At 49.2% G+C, this 18215-nt stretch overlaps 1 protein-coding gene across 1 annotated transcript in view; it reads right to left on the reverse strand.

Moving 5' to 3' along the window:
* The window catches only part of LOC137424495 (receptor-type tyrosine-protein phosphatase H-like), a 398906-nt gene extending 381091 nt beyond the window's left edge, over positions 1-17815 (reverse strand). The window contains exons 1-2 of the mRNA XM_078775524.1: positions 17518-17815; positions 16840-17190 (exon numbers count right to left, since the gene is read on the reverse strand). Coding sequence (XP_078631650.1) covers positions 16840-17190; positions 17518-17800 — 634 coding nt within the window. The 5' untranslated portion in view covers positions 17801-17815. The remainder of the gene's footprint in view (positions 1-16839; positions 17191-17517) is intronic.
* Between the last annotated feature and the right edge of the window lie 400 nt (positions 17816-18215).

The raw sequence follows: 18215 nt of genomic DNA on the forward strand, positions 1-18215 counted from the left end.
CACCTTAAAAAATTATTAGGAAAGGTCTAAGCTTGTGGAAGAGCTCGGACACAGAACCAGCAACAGGAGCAGCAGGGCAAAGGGGGAAATTGGACAGATGTACAACCAGAGGATGCAGGTGATGATGACTGGTAGGGGATAAAGCAAGGGATGAAGAAGATGGATGCGGAAGCAAATTTTTTGGAGGGGTGGGAGTGGTTTGAAAGAGATAATGGTTTTGGATGGAGATTTGGACTTGAGATCGTGGTGAACAGCTGTCTTGAAGACCTGGAGGGAAGATGAGATTGAAGAGAGTATGGAAGGCAGTTCCACCTGTTGGAAAAAGAGGAATAAATGAGTGGAGGTGAGCAGTGGTTCTGGATTGAGGCAGATTAACGAGGTGTTGCTGGTGGGCCGTGTGCATCATGCAGATACACACGTTCAGTCACGTGAAAAAGTAAGTACATCCCGTGTAAAGTTTTGACTTTTTCAACATATTTCAACATATAGTCAGGTTCACTCTGTCAATAAATTATATTTCGTTCAAAATCATGGTAGATTAGCAAACCTATACATTTTTGGAAAGGTTATAGCATAAGGAAACTAAAAATCAATGTTTACATTTGGAGAGATACCTGTATGGCGGCCATTTTGGATTTTCAAAATGGCCACTGTAAAATACATATTTTGTTCTATTTCTGCCTCTAATTACCCTAAAAACTTTTAAAAATATACTAAACCTATATTTTCAGGGACAAGGAATCCAATGAAAGTATCAAATTAGTGCTATGGGGAATGGTAAGACACGAATCAAAGGTTTTGAATTGCAAAATACTGTCTTTATATTCACGATAAGTTGCATAATCAAATACATGTTATCATTTTGTACAGGCAGTTAATAACATCAAAATGTGTCACAATAATTCATATCACCAAACATGCACAGGCAGTCAGCAAAATCATATATACACATGCAGTCAGTATAACTTCACATCTACACAGGCAGTCAATGACAAAATATACACAGGCAGTCAATGGCATCAATCATACACGATTACAGAATATGCCATTTAGAGTTCGTCATCACTATCCTGTGTGTCGTATCCGACAATATAGTCCGCATCGTTTTCACAGTCCGTTCCACACAAGCAAAGGTCGGTCAAATTGATTGGTTAATCTAATTGGTCGAATGGTCGATCGAATCGAATTCGATGAATCGAATCGAATTGAATCGAATCGAATCGAATCGATCGAATTGGTCGAATGGTCGAATGGTCGATCGAAGCGATTGGTCGAATGGTCGAATTGGTCGAATGGAATTGGTCGATTGGTCGAATTGGTCGAATCGAATTGGTCGGAATTGGCAAATGTAAACATTGATTTTCAGATTTTCCATGTAATAACGTTTCCAAAAATGTATAGGTTTGCTAATCTACCATGATTTTGAACGAAAAAACATAGTGAACCTGACAAATACAGCTATTTCATCTTCATTTCAACAATATTGATAGCTAAGGTGATATAATATAACAAATATCGTGAAACATTTACATTTTGTAGTCCATTGTATAATTTAAATAAACATAAATGAAAATTTCGCATGTGGAAAAAGTAAGTACACCATTGGCTCTCATAGGTGGTATTGCCCCCTTTGGCAGAAACAACCTCAAGTCGGCATTTCTTATAACTGTCTACCAGTCTCTGACATCGACTGGTATAATTTTTTGCCCACTCCTCCATGCAGAATTCTTTCAGCTGTGCGATGTTTGAGGGGTTTCTTGCATGCACAGCTCGTTTCAAATCCCCCACAGCATCTCGATGGGATTTAGATCCGGGCTTTGACTTGGCCATTCCAGAACCCTCCATTCTTTCTTTTCAGCCATTCCTTGGTGGATTTACTGGTATGTTTAGGGTCATTGTCATGTTGCAAGGTCCATCTTCGGTTGAGCTTCAACTTTCCGACAGATGGACTCACATTATCCTCATGCACCCTCTGGTACAATGAAGAATTCATAGTGGATTCTATGATGGTGAGCTGCCCAGGCTCTGATGCAGCAAAGCTGCCCCAAACCATAATATTTCTCCCACCATGCTTTGCAGTTGGTATCAGGTTCTTGTGGTCAAATGCTGTCTTTGGTTTTCGCCAAACATGTCTTCTGGTACTGTGGCTAAATAGCTCTACCTTTGACTCATCTGTCCAGAGCACATTGTTCCAGAAGTGCTGGTCTTTGCCTAGGTGTTCATTGGCAAACTTTAGTCTTGCGCTGATGTTATTTCTGGACAGCAAAGGTTTCCTCCTAGCACACCTCCCATGTAGATCAAATTTGTGCAGCCTCTTTACTAATGGTAGACTCATGCACTTTGACATCAACAGTGGCATGAGCTACCTGTAGGTCCCGTGATGACATTCTGGGGTTCTTGGAGATTTTTCAGCATCTTGCGGTCTGCTCTCGAGCTGAACTTGCTGGGGCGGCCTGGCCTGAACAAGTTGGCAGTTGTTTGGAATCTTCTCCACTTGTAGATGATCTTCCAGACAGTCGAATGATTGATTTAAAATTGTTTGGAGATATTTTTAAATACCTTCCCAGACTCGTACGCACCTATAACCTTCTTTCTGAAGGCCTCAGAGAGCTCTTTCGATCTCAGCATGGTGACGCCGCACATTTCAACAACAAAGAGCAAACCAAACTAAATGTCTGAGGTTAAAATAAGACAGGTTCCTCCAAGATCCTCTCTAACGATGTTCTAATCATTTGCATCTGAGCTGGTGCACCTGATTCTAATTTTAGGTATTTGAAGTAGTGATAAATGTGGGGGTGTACTTACTTTTTCCACATGCAAAATTTGTATTTATGTTCATTTAAATTATACAATGGACTACAAAATGTAAATGTTTCATGATATTTGTTATGTTATAATGTAGCGACCCATGGGTCCCCCAAGCAAGACCGGCATCAGAATCTCCTTGCTCCAGCCGGTGACGTCACCGGCGGGGATCCACGGCGCCAGAGTGGCTGGTCACGTGACCGCCAAAGCGTGCCGCGCGTGCGGGTATAATGAGCTACACCTGTGGATCACGTGACCACCGAAGCACGCCTCGCTTGAGAGGCATGGCTTTCGGTTTCGGTTTCGGTTTTTGGTTTTGCTTTATAAGGCAGCCCGATAAACGGGCTTTTTAGTGTTCCTGAGTTGGTTTTACGAATAAACATCTTCTCGGACGAGTTTGTGCCTTGCCATCTTTTTATCCGTATTCTGCTGGAGTCCGGACTCCTTCACTGGTGACCCCGAATTTGCAACACGGCAATGGACACCGCAGTGTCCCTCAAGCTGCCCACCTTCTGGGAAGCACATGCCGCCGTCTGGTTCACGCAGGCAGACTCCCAGTTCGCCCTGCGTGGCATCACGGAGGACGCCACCCGCTACCATTACGTGGTCGCCGCGCTCGGCTCCGCGACCGCCGCCCGTTGCCTGAGCTTCCTCCAGTACCCGCCCGCTGACAGCAAGTACGACGCCATCAAGGCACTTCTGCTGGGCGCATTCGCCCTTTCCCCGGCTGAGCGCGCACGACGCCTGCTCGACCTACCGGAGCTCGGCGATACGCGCCCGTCCGAGCGCATGGACTACATGCTCGCGTTGCTCGGCGAGCACCCCTCGGATTTCCTGTTTCAGGAGCTCTTTCTTCGCCAGCTCCCGGCCCCGGTACGGGTCGCCCTGGCAGGTACGACCATCGTAAACCCCCGCGACCTCGCCAAGGAGGCCGACAAGATCGCTTCGGCAAGCCAGCTCGCCGGAGCGGCGAGCCAGCTCGTCGGGGTGGCGGCCGGGAGCCTTCCCGCCCACCCGCCTGACGCCCGCGACGCAGTCTCCTTCCCGGAGACCGCCGGGCCGGCACGACTGGCAGCGGCGACGCCGCGTCGCCCGGTCCCGACGCGTCGACCAGAGCCCCCGCCGGACCCGGCCTGGTGCTATTTCCATGCCAGGTTCGGGCGGCAGGCCCGATCATGCCGACCCCCGTGCATGTTCGACCCCGGGAAATGGGCGAGCCGGCGTTCCCTCCCAGCAATGAACGCCGGCCGTTCCGGAAACCTGCTGTTCATCGCGGACCGAGCGTCGGGGCGGCGCTTCCTATGCGACACCGGCGCCCAGCTGAGCGTCATTCCTGCTTCAGCGGAGGAGAGGCGGGCCGCCGTCTGCGGCCCCCCATTGGTCGCGGCCAACGGCTCCGCCATCCGCACTTTCGGCCCATGCACCGTCGCCCTCCGCTTCGGCAGCCAGCTCTTTCACTGGGAGTTCGTGATGGCGGACATCCCCATGGCTTTGCTCGGGGCCGATTTCTTGTGCGCCCACGGGCTGCTGGTAGACGTGAAACGCCGGCGTCTCGTCAACTACCGCCGCCTCAACGACGCCACTACCCCCGACAGGTACCCCGTCCCGCACATCCAGGATTTTTCCGCCCGGTTGGCGGGGCGGACCATTTTTTCTAAAGTGGACCTGATTCGGGGGTACCACCAGGTGCCCGTCCGCCCGGCCGACATCCCGAAGACGGCCGTGATCACACCTTTCGGCCTCTTTGAGTTCCTCCGGATGCCATTCGGCCTCAAAAACGCGGCGCAGGCGTTCCAGCGCCTGATGGACGGCGTGCTGCGCGACCTGCCGTTCCTCTTCACCTACCTGGACGACATCCTCGTCGCCAACATGTCCAGAGCCGAGCACCTCCTCCACCTCCGGAAGCTCTTCGGCCGCCTCAGCGAGCACGGCTTGATTGTCAACCTGGCCAAATGTCACTTTGGTGCGGCGACGATCGACCTTTTGGGCCACCGCATCACCCGGCAAGGCGCTGTGCCGCTGCCAGCCAAAGTCGAGGCCATCGCCGCTTTCCCACGCCCCCGCTCCGTCAAGGCGCTGCAGGAGTTCCTCGGGATGGTGAACTTCTACCACCGCTTCGTGCCCCGAGCGGCGCAACTCATGCGGCCCTTGTACGCCGCCCTCCGAGGCCAGCCGGCGAAGCACGATGTCGTCTGGTCCACGGACATGGACGCGGCTTTTGCCGGCGCGAAACGGGCCCTCGCCAACGCCACGCTGCTGGCCCACCCGGTACCCCATGCCCCCATCGCCCTCACCACGGACGCCTCCGACTACGCTGTGGGTGGGGTCCATGAGCAATGGGTGAACGGGGCCTGGCAGCCGCTCGCGTTCTTCAGCCGGCAACTCCTGCCCAACGAGCTGAAGTACAGCACGTTCGACCGCGAGCTCCTCGGGCTGTACCTGGCCGTCCGCCATTTTCGCCACCTCCTGGAGGGCTGCCCATTCACGGCCTTTGTCGACCACAAGCCATTGATTTTCGCAATGGCCAAGGTCACGGAGCCGTGGTCGGCCCGCCAGCAGCGCCACCTCTCCGCCGTGTCGGAATACACCACGGACATCCGGCACGTCGCTGGGAAAGACAACACCGTGGCCGACTGCCTTTCTCGGGCCAGTGCCAACGCCGTCCACCTCGGCGTGGATTTCGCCCTGATGGCGACGGACCAGACCACCGACGGCAGGCGCTCAGGGTGGCAGACACGGGCCTCCGCTTGGCTGACGTCCCCTTCGCGGGCACGGTCCTGCTTTGCGACGTCTCCCAGTGCCGACCGCACCCCGTCGTGCCGGTCTCCTGGCGGCGCCGCATTTTCGCTTCCCTCCACCACCTCTCGCACCCAGGCCGGAAGGCGTCCCAGAAGCTGGTGTCGGCACACTTCGTCTGGCACGGGTTGCGACGAGACGTCCGCGACTGGGCCAACGCCTGCACAGCCTGCCAAGGTCCACAGTCACACCCTGGCTCCGTTGGCTCCTTTTACCGTGCCCGAGTGGCGTTTCGACCATGTCCACGTGGACCTGGTGGGTCCCCTGCCCCTATCGCGGGGGTTCACCCACCTGCTCACCATGGTGGACAGGACCACCAGGTGGCCGGAGGCCGTGCCCCTCACCTCCACCACCACCGCCGACGTGGCGCAGGCGTTCATCGCCACCTGGGTCGCGCGCTTCGGCGCACCGGCGGACATCTCATCCGACAACGGCCCACAGTTCACATCCGAACTTTGGGGCGCGGTCGCCCGCTCGTTGGGAGTCACTCTGCACTGCACCACGGCCTACCACCCCAAAGCCAACAGGTTGTGTGAGCGGTTTCACCGCTCCATGAAGGCCGCACTCATGGCCGGCCTCCAGGACGACGGGTGGGCCGACCGGCTCCCGTGGGTCCTTTTGGGCCTCCGCACGGCCCCCAAGGAGGACCTCCAGGCATCCACCGCCGAGCTGGTGTACGGCCAGCCTCTCCGCATCCCGGGCGAGTTCGTGCCCGACGCCACCAGCTCCTGGTCCGCCGCGCGCCAGCGCACGGACTTCCAGGAGGCCGCCCAACGTTTCGCCCCGGTGCCAACGTCCCGCCACGGCAACCCCCACTCCTACGTCCCCCCAGCACTCCGCACGGCGGAGTATGGCTTTGTGCGCCACGACGCGCACCGGGGGCCGCTCCGGCCACCTTACGACGGACCCTTCCAGGTCCTACGCCGGGTCAACAAGTCCTTCATCGTCAGTATCGACGGCCGGGCGGACCGGATCTCGCTGGACCGCCTCAAACCGGCCCACATGGACGTCGGCCAGCCACCATGGCTGGCTCTGCCACCGTGGCGCGGCCGCCCCCCATCCACTACACCCCCCGTCCGACCATCCACCACCACACCGGACCCCCCCCCCCACCCCCCCCGCGACCGGCCAGGGGTCGTTTCAGTCAGGTCATCCGGACCCCCCTCAGGTTGACCTCCCTGGACCAAGTCCATTCTGGGGGGGGCGTGTGTAGCGACCCATGGGTCCCCCAAGCAACACCGGCATCAGAATCTCCTTGCTCCAGCCGGTGACGTCACCGGCGGGGATCCACGGCGCCAGAGTGGCTGGTCACGTGACCGCCAAAGCATGCTGCGCGTGCGGGTATAATGAGCTACACCTGTGGATCACGTGACCACCGAAGCACGCCTCGCTTGAGAGGCGTGGCTTTCGGTTTCGGTTTCGGTTTTTGGTTTTGCTTTATAAGGCAGCCCGATAAACGGGCTTTTTAGTGTTCCCGAGTTGGTTTTACGAATAAACATCTTCTTGGACGAGTTTGTGCCTTGCCATCTTTTTATCCGTATTCTGCTGGAGTCCGGACTCCTTCAATATCACCTTTATCTATCAATATCGTTGAAATGAAGATCAAATAGTTGTATGTTGAAATATGTTGAAAAAATCAAAGCTTGACATGGGGTGTACTTACTTTTTCACGTGACTGTATGCTACGAAAGTGGACAAAGTCAGTAATCAAAGACTGGAGTTGACTTTGGATTCCATAGGCAGACAGTTTGGAGAGCATGGAAGGATGCCAGACTGCATCAAAAGCTCGAGATCTGAGATGAGGCTGTCGGAGAAAAGGTTAAATTGCATCTGCCAATCTTTTGCCCAATCGATGCAAGAATCAATGCTTTCCTGAATCTGATCACTACCTTACTCTTACTTACATTACTCTTCAGAAAGCTAACTGTTACGTTTGTGGGGGGTAGACAATGATTACCTTCGAGCCAGGTAGAATTGTATAGATTATCGTGCTCCGACTGTCCTGAAGAAGAAGCAACCCCATGCATCATGAGTAGGAAATTCGTTTAGACTGTATGTCGTGTAAGTGTATCTTTGTCTCCATGAGAGGGGTGGGGTTATGTTTGTTAGTTGGGGAGTAAAGGTAATTAATCCCCTGTATGTAAGGGCCTGTTTTTTTCCTCTGTTCCTGATGACACAGCAGCACACACACATAGTCAGTGAATCGTGCATTTAGAACACTAAATAAAAGTGACCGGAACAAGACGTTGAACAATACCGCTGGCACTGCCAGCCGCAACATCACCATATCAAGCAGGCAGGCTGTGGGGCCACGCCCCCTGAAGAGCAGTGATAGCTCAGGACACCATGGAGTGATGTGGCGGTGGCCACTAATAGGAGCAGGCATGGGTTGTGTCGGATGATGTCAGAGCCTTGAGTATAAAAGACTTGAGCCCCCACATTTTGTCCTCTTGCGCGATTGGATTTCAATGGGAACAGACATTCTGGCTCTTGCACGAGGAAGATTCATCACGAGCAGTGTCATTCATTTTCGCTCCTACACCTGGAACATTCATCGCGAGCAGGCGCATCTTCCTCTAAGGTCCTGGCTTTGGTGGTGAGCAGACGTGGACATTTTGGCTCTGGCACGATTGGAATTCATTGCAAGCGGTCACAGTTGGGTTGGTTCTTGCGCTGGTTTTTCAAGGCGAAGACGCACTCTTTCTTTCGATCTGGTGATTGATGCAAGCGGCGGGTCCTGCCTGGGTTTGTTGGTGCTCTGTGAAGCGGACGACGAGAACGGAGCCGGCCGGCTTGCTACGCGCTCGATGGCCGAGTGAACGGGTTGCACACTGGGGCCTGTTTCAGCACACCGCTTCGCACCAAGGCATGCGCTTTTCCACGTACGGACCTACGGGGCCCGTTTTTCGGACTGACGGGGTTTCAGGAGTCGCTCAAAGCTGAGTATTGAGTTCACATCCGCAATTGCTTTCAATTATTTATCCCCTTTGTCTGTATTTTCGAGTCTTTGTGGGGACGCCCCATTTAGGAATAATATTTGATCGGGCATTATTTTGTTACCGGCATTTCTTTAATAAAGCCGGTATTTTTGTACATTTTAATTCCGGGTCGGCTTGAGTTAATCATCGCAGGTTCGAAGAAGGCCGGTGGACCCGTGAAGGTAAGCCCTCGCGGTTCCATCACCCACTCCTCCCCCACACGCGTATTCTCCGCTATCTTTTTGAATTGAACACCTTGGAGTTAAAGATCGTTTGGTCATCTGTCACCCTGTAATGGGACGTCCCATTGCGTCCCATGTGTCTGCCCCGAATTATCCGCAGCCGAACAATCTCTTGGGTCTCACAATTTGCCATGATCTTTCCTGGGAAAAACACATTTCCAAGATGGCCTCCAAAGCCAGTTGCCGACTGGGCATTCTCCGTTGTGCGAAGTCCACCCTTGGCACACCTGAGCTCCTCACCACATACACGGCTTTCATCCGCAGCTCAATGGAATACTGCTCTCCCCTCTGGGCTGGTGCTCCTGCCTCACACCTAGCACGGCTTCACGCTGTTGAAACCAAAGCTTTCAGAATCATTGGTATCTCCCGCGATGAAGCTAACTCTGAGGGCCTTTCACTCACTCACCGCAGGCAGGTTGGTGGTCTTTCTGTCTTCTACCAACTCCTCTCTGGCCTAGCCCCCCAGCCCTGTCTGTAGTCTTTCCCCCAAATACTCCCCCAGGTCACACAAGATCTGCCTGCAACCCTCTTCTGGTGAAACTGCCAAAATCAAGACTCTCTGCTCACCTTCACTCTTTCATTCCTCTTTACTCCCACCTCTGGAACAAACTCCCTCTCTCTCTTCAATCCCACTCATCCCGCCAGGTCTTTAAAACAGCTGTTCACCGCCATCTCTTATCTTCGCCCATCCAAAACCCTGATCTTTTCTACCCCTGTTAATTCACCCCAGATCCACTTTTCTGAAATACCGACTTCTTTCCTGGAAGTCCTAGCAGTGTCCACGTATTTTTTTACCTCTCCCACCCCCTCCCCCCTTCCCACGCCTCCTCCCCCCAAGCCCTCTACCTCCCACAGATCTCCTGATGTCACTGCTTTCAAATGTTGTTCTTGTGTGCTTCCCCATCTCTCCCCATCTTGTCTCCCGTTCCCTTTATTTTGTCTTATGTGTCCGTTTGTTTTTCTGTCATTAATGTTAGCTCTCACATGAGCCTTGATCCTGTATACAAAAAAAAATTAAAAATTAAAATAAAAGAGGCCAAAACGGAGCACCTTGAGGCCCAGAATTAGGGGTGAATGTACTTCAGAATATAGGCAGGATTTTAAACGACCTCTTAATGGTCTTATCAACCATTTTGACGCCAGCAAAGGCTGCTATAAAGTGTATATATTGGGATGTCGGGTCAGGCAAAGCATGCTGTCGACTTGCAGGCAAAAGGTAACCATCATGAGGCGAATAACTCCATGGCTTGTCCATGTCCAACACGTCCCAAAACCATTGCTGGGAAAAGCTCACCCAGCCGGGCAGTGCCAGCTATACTCTCCATCCACCTCCTCCCGAGCAGTGCCAGGTAGCCCATGGTAGTAGACACATCATTTAACTTTCATCTATATTTTAATAACCATGCAATGTGAAGGCACAAGTGGAATTGAAGCGGCATCATTTTGCCTTTGATTTTATAACATGTAAATATGGTTGAGCTCTGGTTTATTGGAAGATTTCTGGTACAGCATCTCCCACGGTTACAAGTGGTTTGACGGTGGAGGCTTAATAAAATAATTGACATGTAATCCGAACGTCTTGGATGTCCTTTTCTTCCATGCTAAATTGGTGACCCTGATGTAATCCAAATGGACGGCCAAAGAGTTACAAGCTTACAACCAGTCATCGGGAACGAACAAGCAGCCGTGCTCTTCACATGTGCTCAACAGCTTCATCTATGGTAGCGCTTTCAATAAAGCTGCCGACATTTTAGCCAAATTATTCGCAGCCGTGGTTTACGCAAACACAACAACAACAACATGCATTTTAAAAGGCCATTTTCCTTGCTAGAGTGGGGGTTAGCCTTGCGGTCCCCATGACAATCTTCTAAATTTTGCCCTATTTTCTGCATCTCTCCTTGTTAACCCCCTTGCCCGCATTTCTTCTTCCACCATCTTTAGCCAAGTCTTTCTCGGTCTTCCCCGTCTTCTACTTCCTTCTACATTCATTTCCATCACTCTTCTCAACCAGTCACTTTCATCCTTCCTCAACACATGACCAAACCATCTCAACCTGTACCTCTTCACAGCATCAATCACAGGCTCTATTCCCATCATCTTTCACAATTCATCATTTGTCTTCCTCTCTCTCAACGATACTCGGCACATCCGTCGAACCATTCGCATTTCCACCCTTTCCAACCTTCGTTGCTGCTCTACGTTCATTACCCATGTCTCGGTCCCATAAATCATAACACTTCTCACACATGCAGCATACACCTTTCCCTTCAGCTTCAACGACACTCCCCTCATCATCAGCACGCCACTCAATTCCCGAAACTTCTTCCATGCACATCTCACTCGAGCAACCGTTGCCGAGTCTGATCCACCTTCTCCATTCAGCATGTCTCCGAGGTAGCAAAATGTTTTCACACCTTCCAGCTTCACGCCGCCTCCAAGATCCAACTCAACATTTCCTCCATCTGCAGCTCCCTCTGTGCACACCTTACATTTGAATGTAGCTGCCACACTGGTTAATGACCCTCTCAGACCACTACATTTTTGATGAACCCACTCAGCGCACATTGTACACTGAATGGAGTTCACTCCGACACCCTTCCTACACACAGCACAGGGCCACTTCCCAGTTCTTTCCACCTCACCACATGCTTTACCACTTGCCATCACCTTCGTCTTTCCGATATTCACCTTCAGACCTTTTGTCTCCATACATTCCTTCCACGTGTTCATCTTTTCCTTCAGTCCATCCATACTTTCCGCAATCAACACCAGATCAACTGCATACAACAACTCCCACGGTAAACCCTCCTTTACGTTCTGAGCCAGCACCTCCATCACAGCTACAAAAATAGTAGTGGACTTAGTACCGACCCCTGATGCACTCCCACCTTCACCTCAAACTCACCACTGTTCCCGTCCTTCGTCCTTACAGCTGTGCGCGCTCTTTTGTACATTGCCATCACTACTCTGATCAACCATTCCTCCACTCCTAACTTCCTCAATGCCCATGTCAATACTTTGCGTGGAACCCGATCGAATGCTTTCTCCAGATCAACAAACCCAAGAAACAACTTCTTCCTCTTCTCCATGTACTTCTCCTGCAACTGCCTCACAATGAAAAGCACGTCTGTCGTTCCTCTTCCTGGCATGAATCCAAACTGCATTTCGTCGATCTTCACTTTCTTCCTTATCCTCCTCTCCAACACCCTTTCCAATACCTTCATTCCATGCTCCAATAACTTTATCGCTCGGTACGAGCCACACTCCAGAGGGTCACCTTTCCCCTTGTATAGAGGGACGAGGGTACTCAGTTCCCAATTCACTGGAATGCGGCCTTCTTTCACCACCAGATTACAGATCTCTGTCATTCTCTTCACACCCCAACTTCCTGCTGCCTTCAACATATCTCCCACAACTCCCGTCGGCCCTCCCGCTTTTCTACCCTTCATTGCTTTTATCGCTTCCTCAACTTCCTTCTCAGTTATCTTCTCTGCCGGTCCTAAAACTGGGTTACTCTCTATGTTGCCATCCCATTCATTCTCTGTATTCAACAGCATTTCCATATATCTTTTCCATCTTCCTTTAATTCCACCTGGGTCGACAACGATTTGTCCCACTTCATCCTTCAAGCAACTCACCCCCATCACAGGATGGCATGGATGATGTCAGAGCCACGCGTACAAAAGACTGGGAACGGTGGCCATTTTTCCTTCTCGTTTTGGAATTGTTGGTGAACGGTCGCCAAAAAGCTTTCTCTCAGCATCGACATTTTATCTCTCTCTGCATCGACATTTTATCTCTCAGCATCGATATTTTATCTCTCTCAGCATCGACATTTTATCTCTCTCAGCATCGACATTTATCTGTCTCAGCATCGAGGTTTACGCAAAGCAAAGCCCAATTTGACACCCAGAACATTCCGATCGAGTTGCTGCGATTCAAATACATTGTTGGCTCCCTGTCACCAGAGTATGTGACGGGGGTGAGAGATATTTTACTGCAACCTTCAGTGGACACTTCAAACATAATGAACATGTACAATGAACACTTCAAACACATAAAAACAATGGAATACTGCTCTCCCCTCTGGGCTGGTGCTCCTGCCTCACACCTAGCTCGGCTTCACTCGGTTGAAACCAAGCTTTCAGAATCATTGGAATCTCCCACGTTGAAGCTGCTTCTGAGGACCTTTCGCTTTCTCACCGCAGGCAGGTTGGTGGTCTTTCTGCCTTCTATGGACTCGTCTCTGGCCTTGCTCCCCCTGTTTTGTCTGTACTCTGTCCCCCAAATATTCCTGCAGGATGCACAAGGTCTGCCAGTGACCGTCTTCTGGTTAAACTGCAAAAATCAAGACTCTCTGCTCACCTTCACTCTTTCATTCCTCTTTTCTCCCGCATCTGGAACAAACTCCTCCAGGTATTCAAAACAGATGTTCACCACCATCTCAATTCTTCCCCCATCCAAATCCTTCATCTTTTCTACCCCCGTTAATCAACTCCAAATGCACCTCCTTCAAATTCCATGTTTTCTTTCCTGAAATCCCATTGTCGTGTCCATCTTATTTATACCGTGTACCCCGCCCCAGCCCTCTCCCTTTCACAGATCTCCCGATGTCCCTGTTCCCTCCTGTTGTTTTGTTTCCCCTCTCTTCTCCTTTTGTCTCCTGCTTCCTTTATTATTTGTTCTACGTGTTAGCTCTTATACGAACCTCGACCAAGTATTTTTTTTTAATGGAATTTCCTCATCAATTATTTCTTTTTTCAAAGCCACCTGTAAAGTTACTGTTTGGGCTGCCATCCCATTCATCATTACTCATAATCCCCTTTCTGAAATTGTGATGTCGACATTTTGATGTCAAGAAAGGAGGTGAAACATGTCCAATACAAACCCCAAAATTAGAATAAAATACTGCAACAAAGATCAAAGAAGAATACAACAAGTACAGATCCATTCAAAATTCACCGTCCCATCTATATAATAATACCCTAAGGACTCGACTTTGTTATCCCTTTTACGCCGCACCCAGTGACCCGATGCCCACGGCACTAATGGATTTACGATCTACGAACCGCGCTCTTTGTTTATCACGTACAGACATACTCGAAAAATCTGAATTAGCCGACGTTGGGGCCCAAAAGCATCCGATTAACTGCCAATACGACGCCATCTTACGACGCCATCGTATTGGTGTCTGCTGGGCGAAGGCGAAGCGAGCCGTCCGCTGATTGGACAGTCGAGTGGTGTGAACATGGGTGGTGTGAACCAAATGGTCTTTTTTTTCCCTTGAACATTTTAAATTAGGATATACAGTGAAACCTTGACTTACGAGTGCACCAACTTACGAGTTTTCCGAGATACGAGCCGTCGCTCGGTCGATTTTTTGCTTTGTGATGCGAGCCGAGATCTGAGTTACGAGCGAGCGAGCTTGGATATAAAACACGTAATCGTCGAAAAACATGAGTGAGGTGTGCGTGTTGTCGACTTGGCGAGGCAGTACGATCGTAGTACTTCTACGATATGTACGATTTTGAAGCAGAAGGAGTCGATAAAGGCTATAACGCCAGCCAAGGGCGTTAAGATTATTTCAAAGCTCCGGACCTCTGTCCATGAAGTGATGGAGAAGTTGTTGTTTGTGTGGTTGACGGAGAAGCAGCTCGCAGGAGATACCGTGACCGAGAGCATCATCTGTGAGAAGGCACGAGACATTTATGGGGATTTGGTGCAGCAGACGGCGGGAACATCAACGGACGAGGCATCGGAAGAGTCATTCAAAGCCAGTCGGGGATGGTTTGATAATTTTAAGAAGAGGACCGGCATTCACTCCGTCGTCAGGCATGGTGAGGCAGCAAGCTCGGATGTGAAGGCAGCTGAAGATTTTATTATAACTTTTGCCGAACTGATAGAAGCCGAAGGATACATCCCCCAGCAAATCTTCAACTGTGACGAGACAGGGCTCTTCTGGAAAAAGATGCCGAGGAGGACGTATATAACGGTAAATACACTTAATAAAACCAGTTTATTTCTTTACATTCTCTTTTATTATGTACAGTATATACAAGGTCGTGCTTGTTTATACATTATTTGTTATTTATAAAGTACATTTTTCTTATTTAAAAACACGTAACAAAAAAAATTGGTGTGGTTTTTGGGGGGTTGGGACGGATTAATAGCATTTCAATTCATTTTAATGGGGAAATTTAATTTGAGAAACGAGCAAATTGAGTTATGAGCTCGGTCACAGAACGAATTAAACTCGTAAGTCAAGGTTTCACTGTATAAGGAAACGTCTTTATCGTCATTTTAATAAAGTTAAATGGATTGACGTTGCGATACTCGGGGTGCGTTGCATAAATCCTCGTAACTCAGAGAGGTGTAGCAGGTGGCGAGACGTAAGGAAGCTTTTTTATTCCCTTGAACATTTGAGATTAGGATATATAAGGAAACGTCTTTATCGTCATTTTAATAAAGTTAAATGGAGTGACGTTGCGATACTCGGGGTGCGTTGCATTAATCCTCCTAACTCAGAGAGGTGTAGCAGGTGGCGAGACGTAAGGAAGCTTAAAGATAACGAGCTGAAAACAGACGAACGATATCCCTTCCGTGGATGTTCCACGGGTTTCACGTCCTTATCGTCATTTTAATAAAGTTAAATGGAGTGACGTTTTGATCAGTGAGTTGTATACGAAGAGATAAAAGGATGGCATTGACTTCGAGACGGTACGTGATAGTTGGCTCCGGCTGGCTGATGCCACGGTTTTTTTTTTCTAAGTGCCATGGATGCTGATGGACATAATAAAGGTATCGGCTGATCTCTCATCGTAATATTACCCGATGGAAATGAACTGTTTCTTTGTTTGTCATTTCCTGTGCAATAATGTCAAATTGATAAGTCAGACATCCTTTTTTATTGACAGCTGCTCTCCTTTTCGATGGCATCGTCTATTGATATGCATGTTCTTCTTTCATATAATTTTACACATTCACAATCAGTATTTCAATTCTTGCAGACATTGGAAAGGAAGTTGACTCACAGGCCAACTCTCTGGCTCAATCACAGGCCGACGCACAGGCGATGTAATTGTGAGTAGAATTTTTGCACAAGTGAAAATTGATCTTTCTTCCTAACTCTTACTCGGACAAGCAAATCCCCTATGCCATCCATAATGGTACACTCTATCCATACACCACATCCTCCCTTCCGTGGATGTTCCACGGGTTTAGTCGAAGGCGACAGCAAGCCGTCCACTGAGTGGACAATCCCAGAGTGGTGCTATGCCGATTCCTATTACGAATCCATTCATTTTTCAAAAGTATATCGTAGCTTTGCCATTTAAGTAGATTGCAATAAATACGTTGTTCATATACGCACTCTTCATTCTCATCTTTCTTCCTAACTCTTACTCGGACAAGCAAATCCCCTATGCCATCCATAATGGTACACTCTATTCCATACACCACATCCTCCCTTCCGTGGATGTTCCACGGGTTTCGGCTAGTGTCAAATAAATATATAACATCCTCCAGCTCGGCATTGCCGGGGCACCTGAGGTGCCCAGCGATACCGCTATGCAGCACATGGAGACTGTATTGGGAGGGAAAGGTGTACAATAATTGATTGATTAATTGCATAATTAAAATCAATAAATAATAATTGTGAAAATAATTTCTTAATCAATTGGCTAATAGCATTCCTCAACCACCACCATTTTTGCCAAAGCACTTGCTCACTGTTGTGCCAACATTTCAGCTTCCTAGCTGAAAGGATGGTGGAGATATCGCTCGGACAAACAAGAAAGAAAGAAAACAAGAAAGAAACCGGAGTGAAAACTGAGTACTCCCTTTCAGCGTGCGTCATCGCCGGGCCCCCTTCAGTGCCCGGCGATGACGTCATGCAGCGCCTGGAGATGGAATATGAAAGGGGCGGTGTATAAAAAACATCTGGGGCACATATTGTGTTGGTGCATACCGAAATCAATGAATGTGGCATTGCCAAGAATGGCATAAAAGGAAAGTCCTACCTTGTGATGATAAAGTGACGTTGAATCGTCTCATCCTGTAAAAGTAACTTGATACTTGATAAAATACCCGTAGTGTGTTGGAAGGAGATTCAATTGTTCGTCCGACGTCTGAATGATGGCACATTGTGATGTCTCTCTGTGATGTCTGATTGTATCCAACAGCAAGCCAGGCCCAGTTACACTGTAAGGGTGAATAATTATAATAATAATGCAGATCCACCACGGTCAGTAACACAACGTGCCCAAGAGGAGCTTCGATGTCCCAAACACAGTCCGTGTTTGAATTGATGTACTGAGGATATCCAGGCGATGAGAGCCAGCCTTCTGCTCGCAATTTTCCACCACAGGGCCCTGAAGGAAAAATAAAAGAGAGACTATATTTATATACCTCAATGTGTTCAGCTTCAATCAACATTATTGAAAAATATTATCAAATATTTCTACTTCATGTGGAGACCTGAACTTTCCAACAGAGATGTAAAAGAGGTAAAGGTTGTGTTCTGTTATTGCTTGTCAACACCATCTGAATAGCATTGACCTAAATGGACAAAATATGCAACACAAGACATTGAAAAGATATTTCTGGACAAAACATAATAATTTATCAACAATGTATTGTGTATGTGACAATGCTGTCATTCTCAAATATTTTGAGCAGTGAATTATATTGGCCAATACCTGTTGTGAAAGATATTGTTGCAGGTTGGCTATATTTGCCATTGTAGTCGGAAGTTACAGTCAATGTGTAATTCCTTCCAGGTGCAAGACGTGTGATGGTAACTTCTGTGTTGTATACAGTTGTGGAATCCATCAGCCTTCTGTTTCGATACCATTCCACATGATATCTGTAGCTGTCTTTGTTGGAATCGTTTGGTGCTGTCCATCTTACGGAGACAAACGGAACATTCCGTTCTACCACCGTGATATTCAATGGAGGTGCAGGACCTAGGGAATACAACATTATCCTGTTAATGCAAACGTTTTTACTTTGGCAGTGATAGAACCACATCAAGTAGTAATAATTAAGTACAACATAGTCAGGTCAGGTCAGGTATGGGAGCATGCGCCGGTGCAGCGCATTGCCACATTCACTTTCTGCCAGTACTCCAGGGCTTCCATCTGGTCATCTACCTTGCGGATGCCTGGCACATCCATATCTCCGTGAGATATGGTCAGCCTGTTGGTAAGCACATATGGTAAGCACATATGGTCAGCACATATGCACATTTGGTAAGCACATATGGTCAGCCCATTGGCCTCCTCCACTCACGAGGTTCCCTCGCTGAGAGAATCTGGTGAGCAGGATCTGTGCCTGGAAATCGATGCACGTGTCATTTCAGCTGCAGCTGATGCTCACGGGGAATACAGGCAACAAA

This window comes from Myxine glutinosa, chromosome 4 (genome assembly GCF_964187855.1).
Source record: "Myxine glutinosa chromosome 4, kmMyxGlut1.1, whole genome shotgun sequence".
Classification (NCBI taxonomy): Eukaryota; Metazoa; Chordata; class Myxini; order Myxiniformes; family Myxinidae; genus Myxine; species Myxine glutinosa.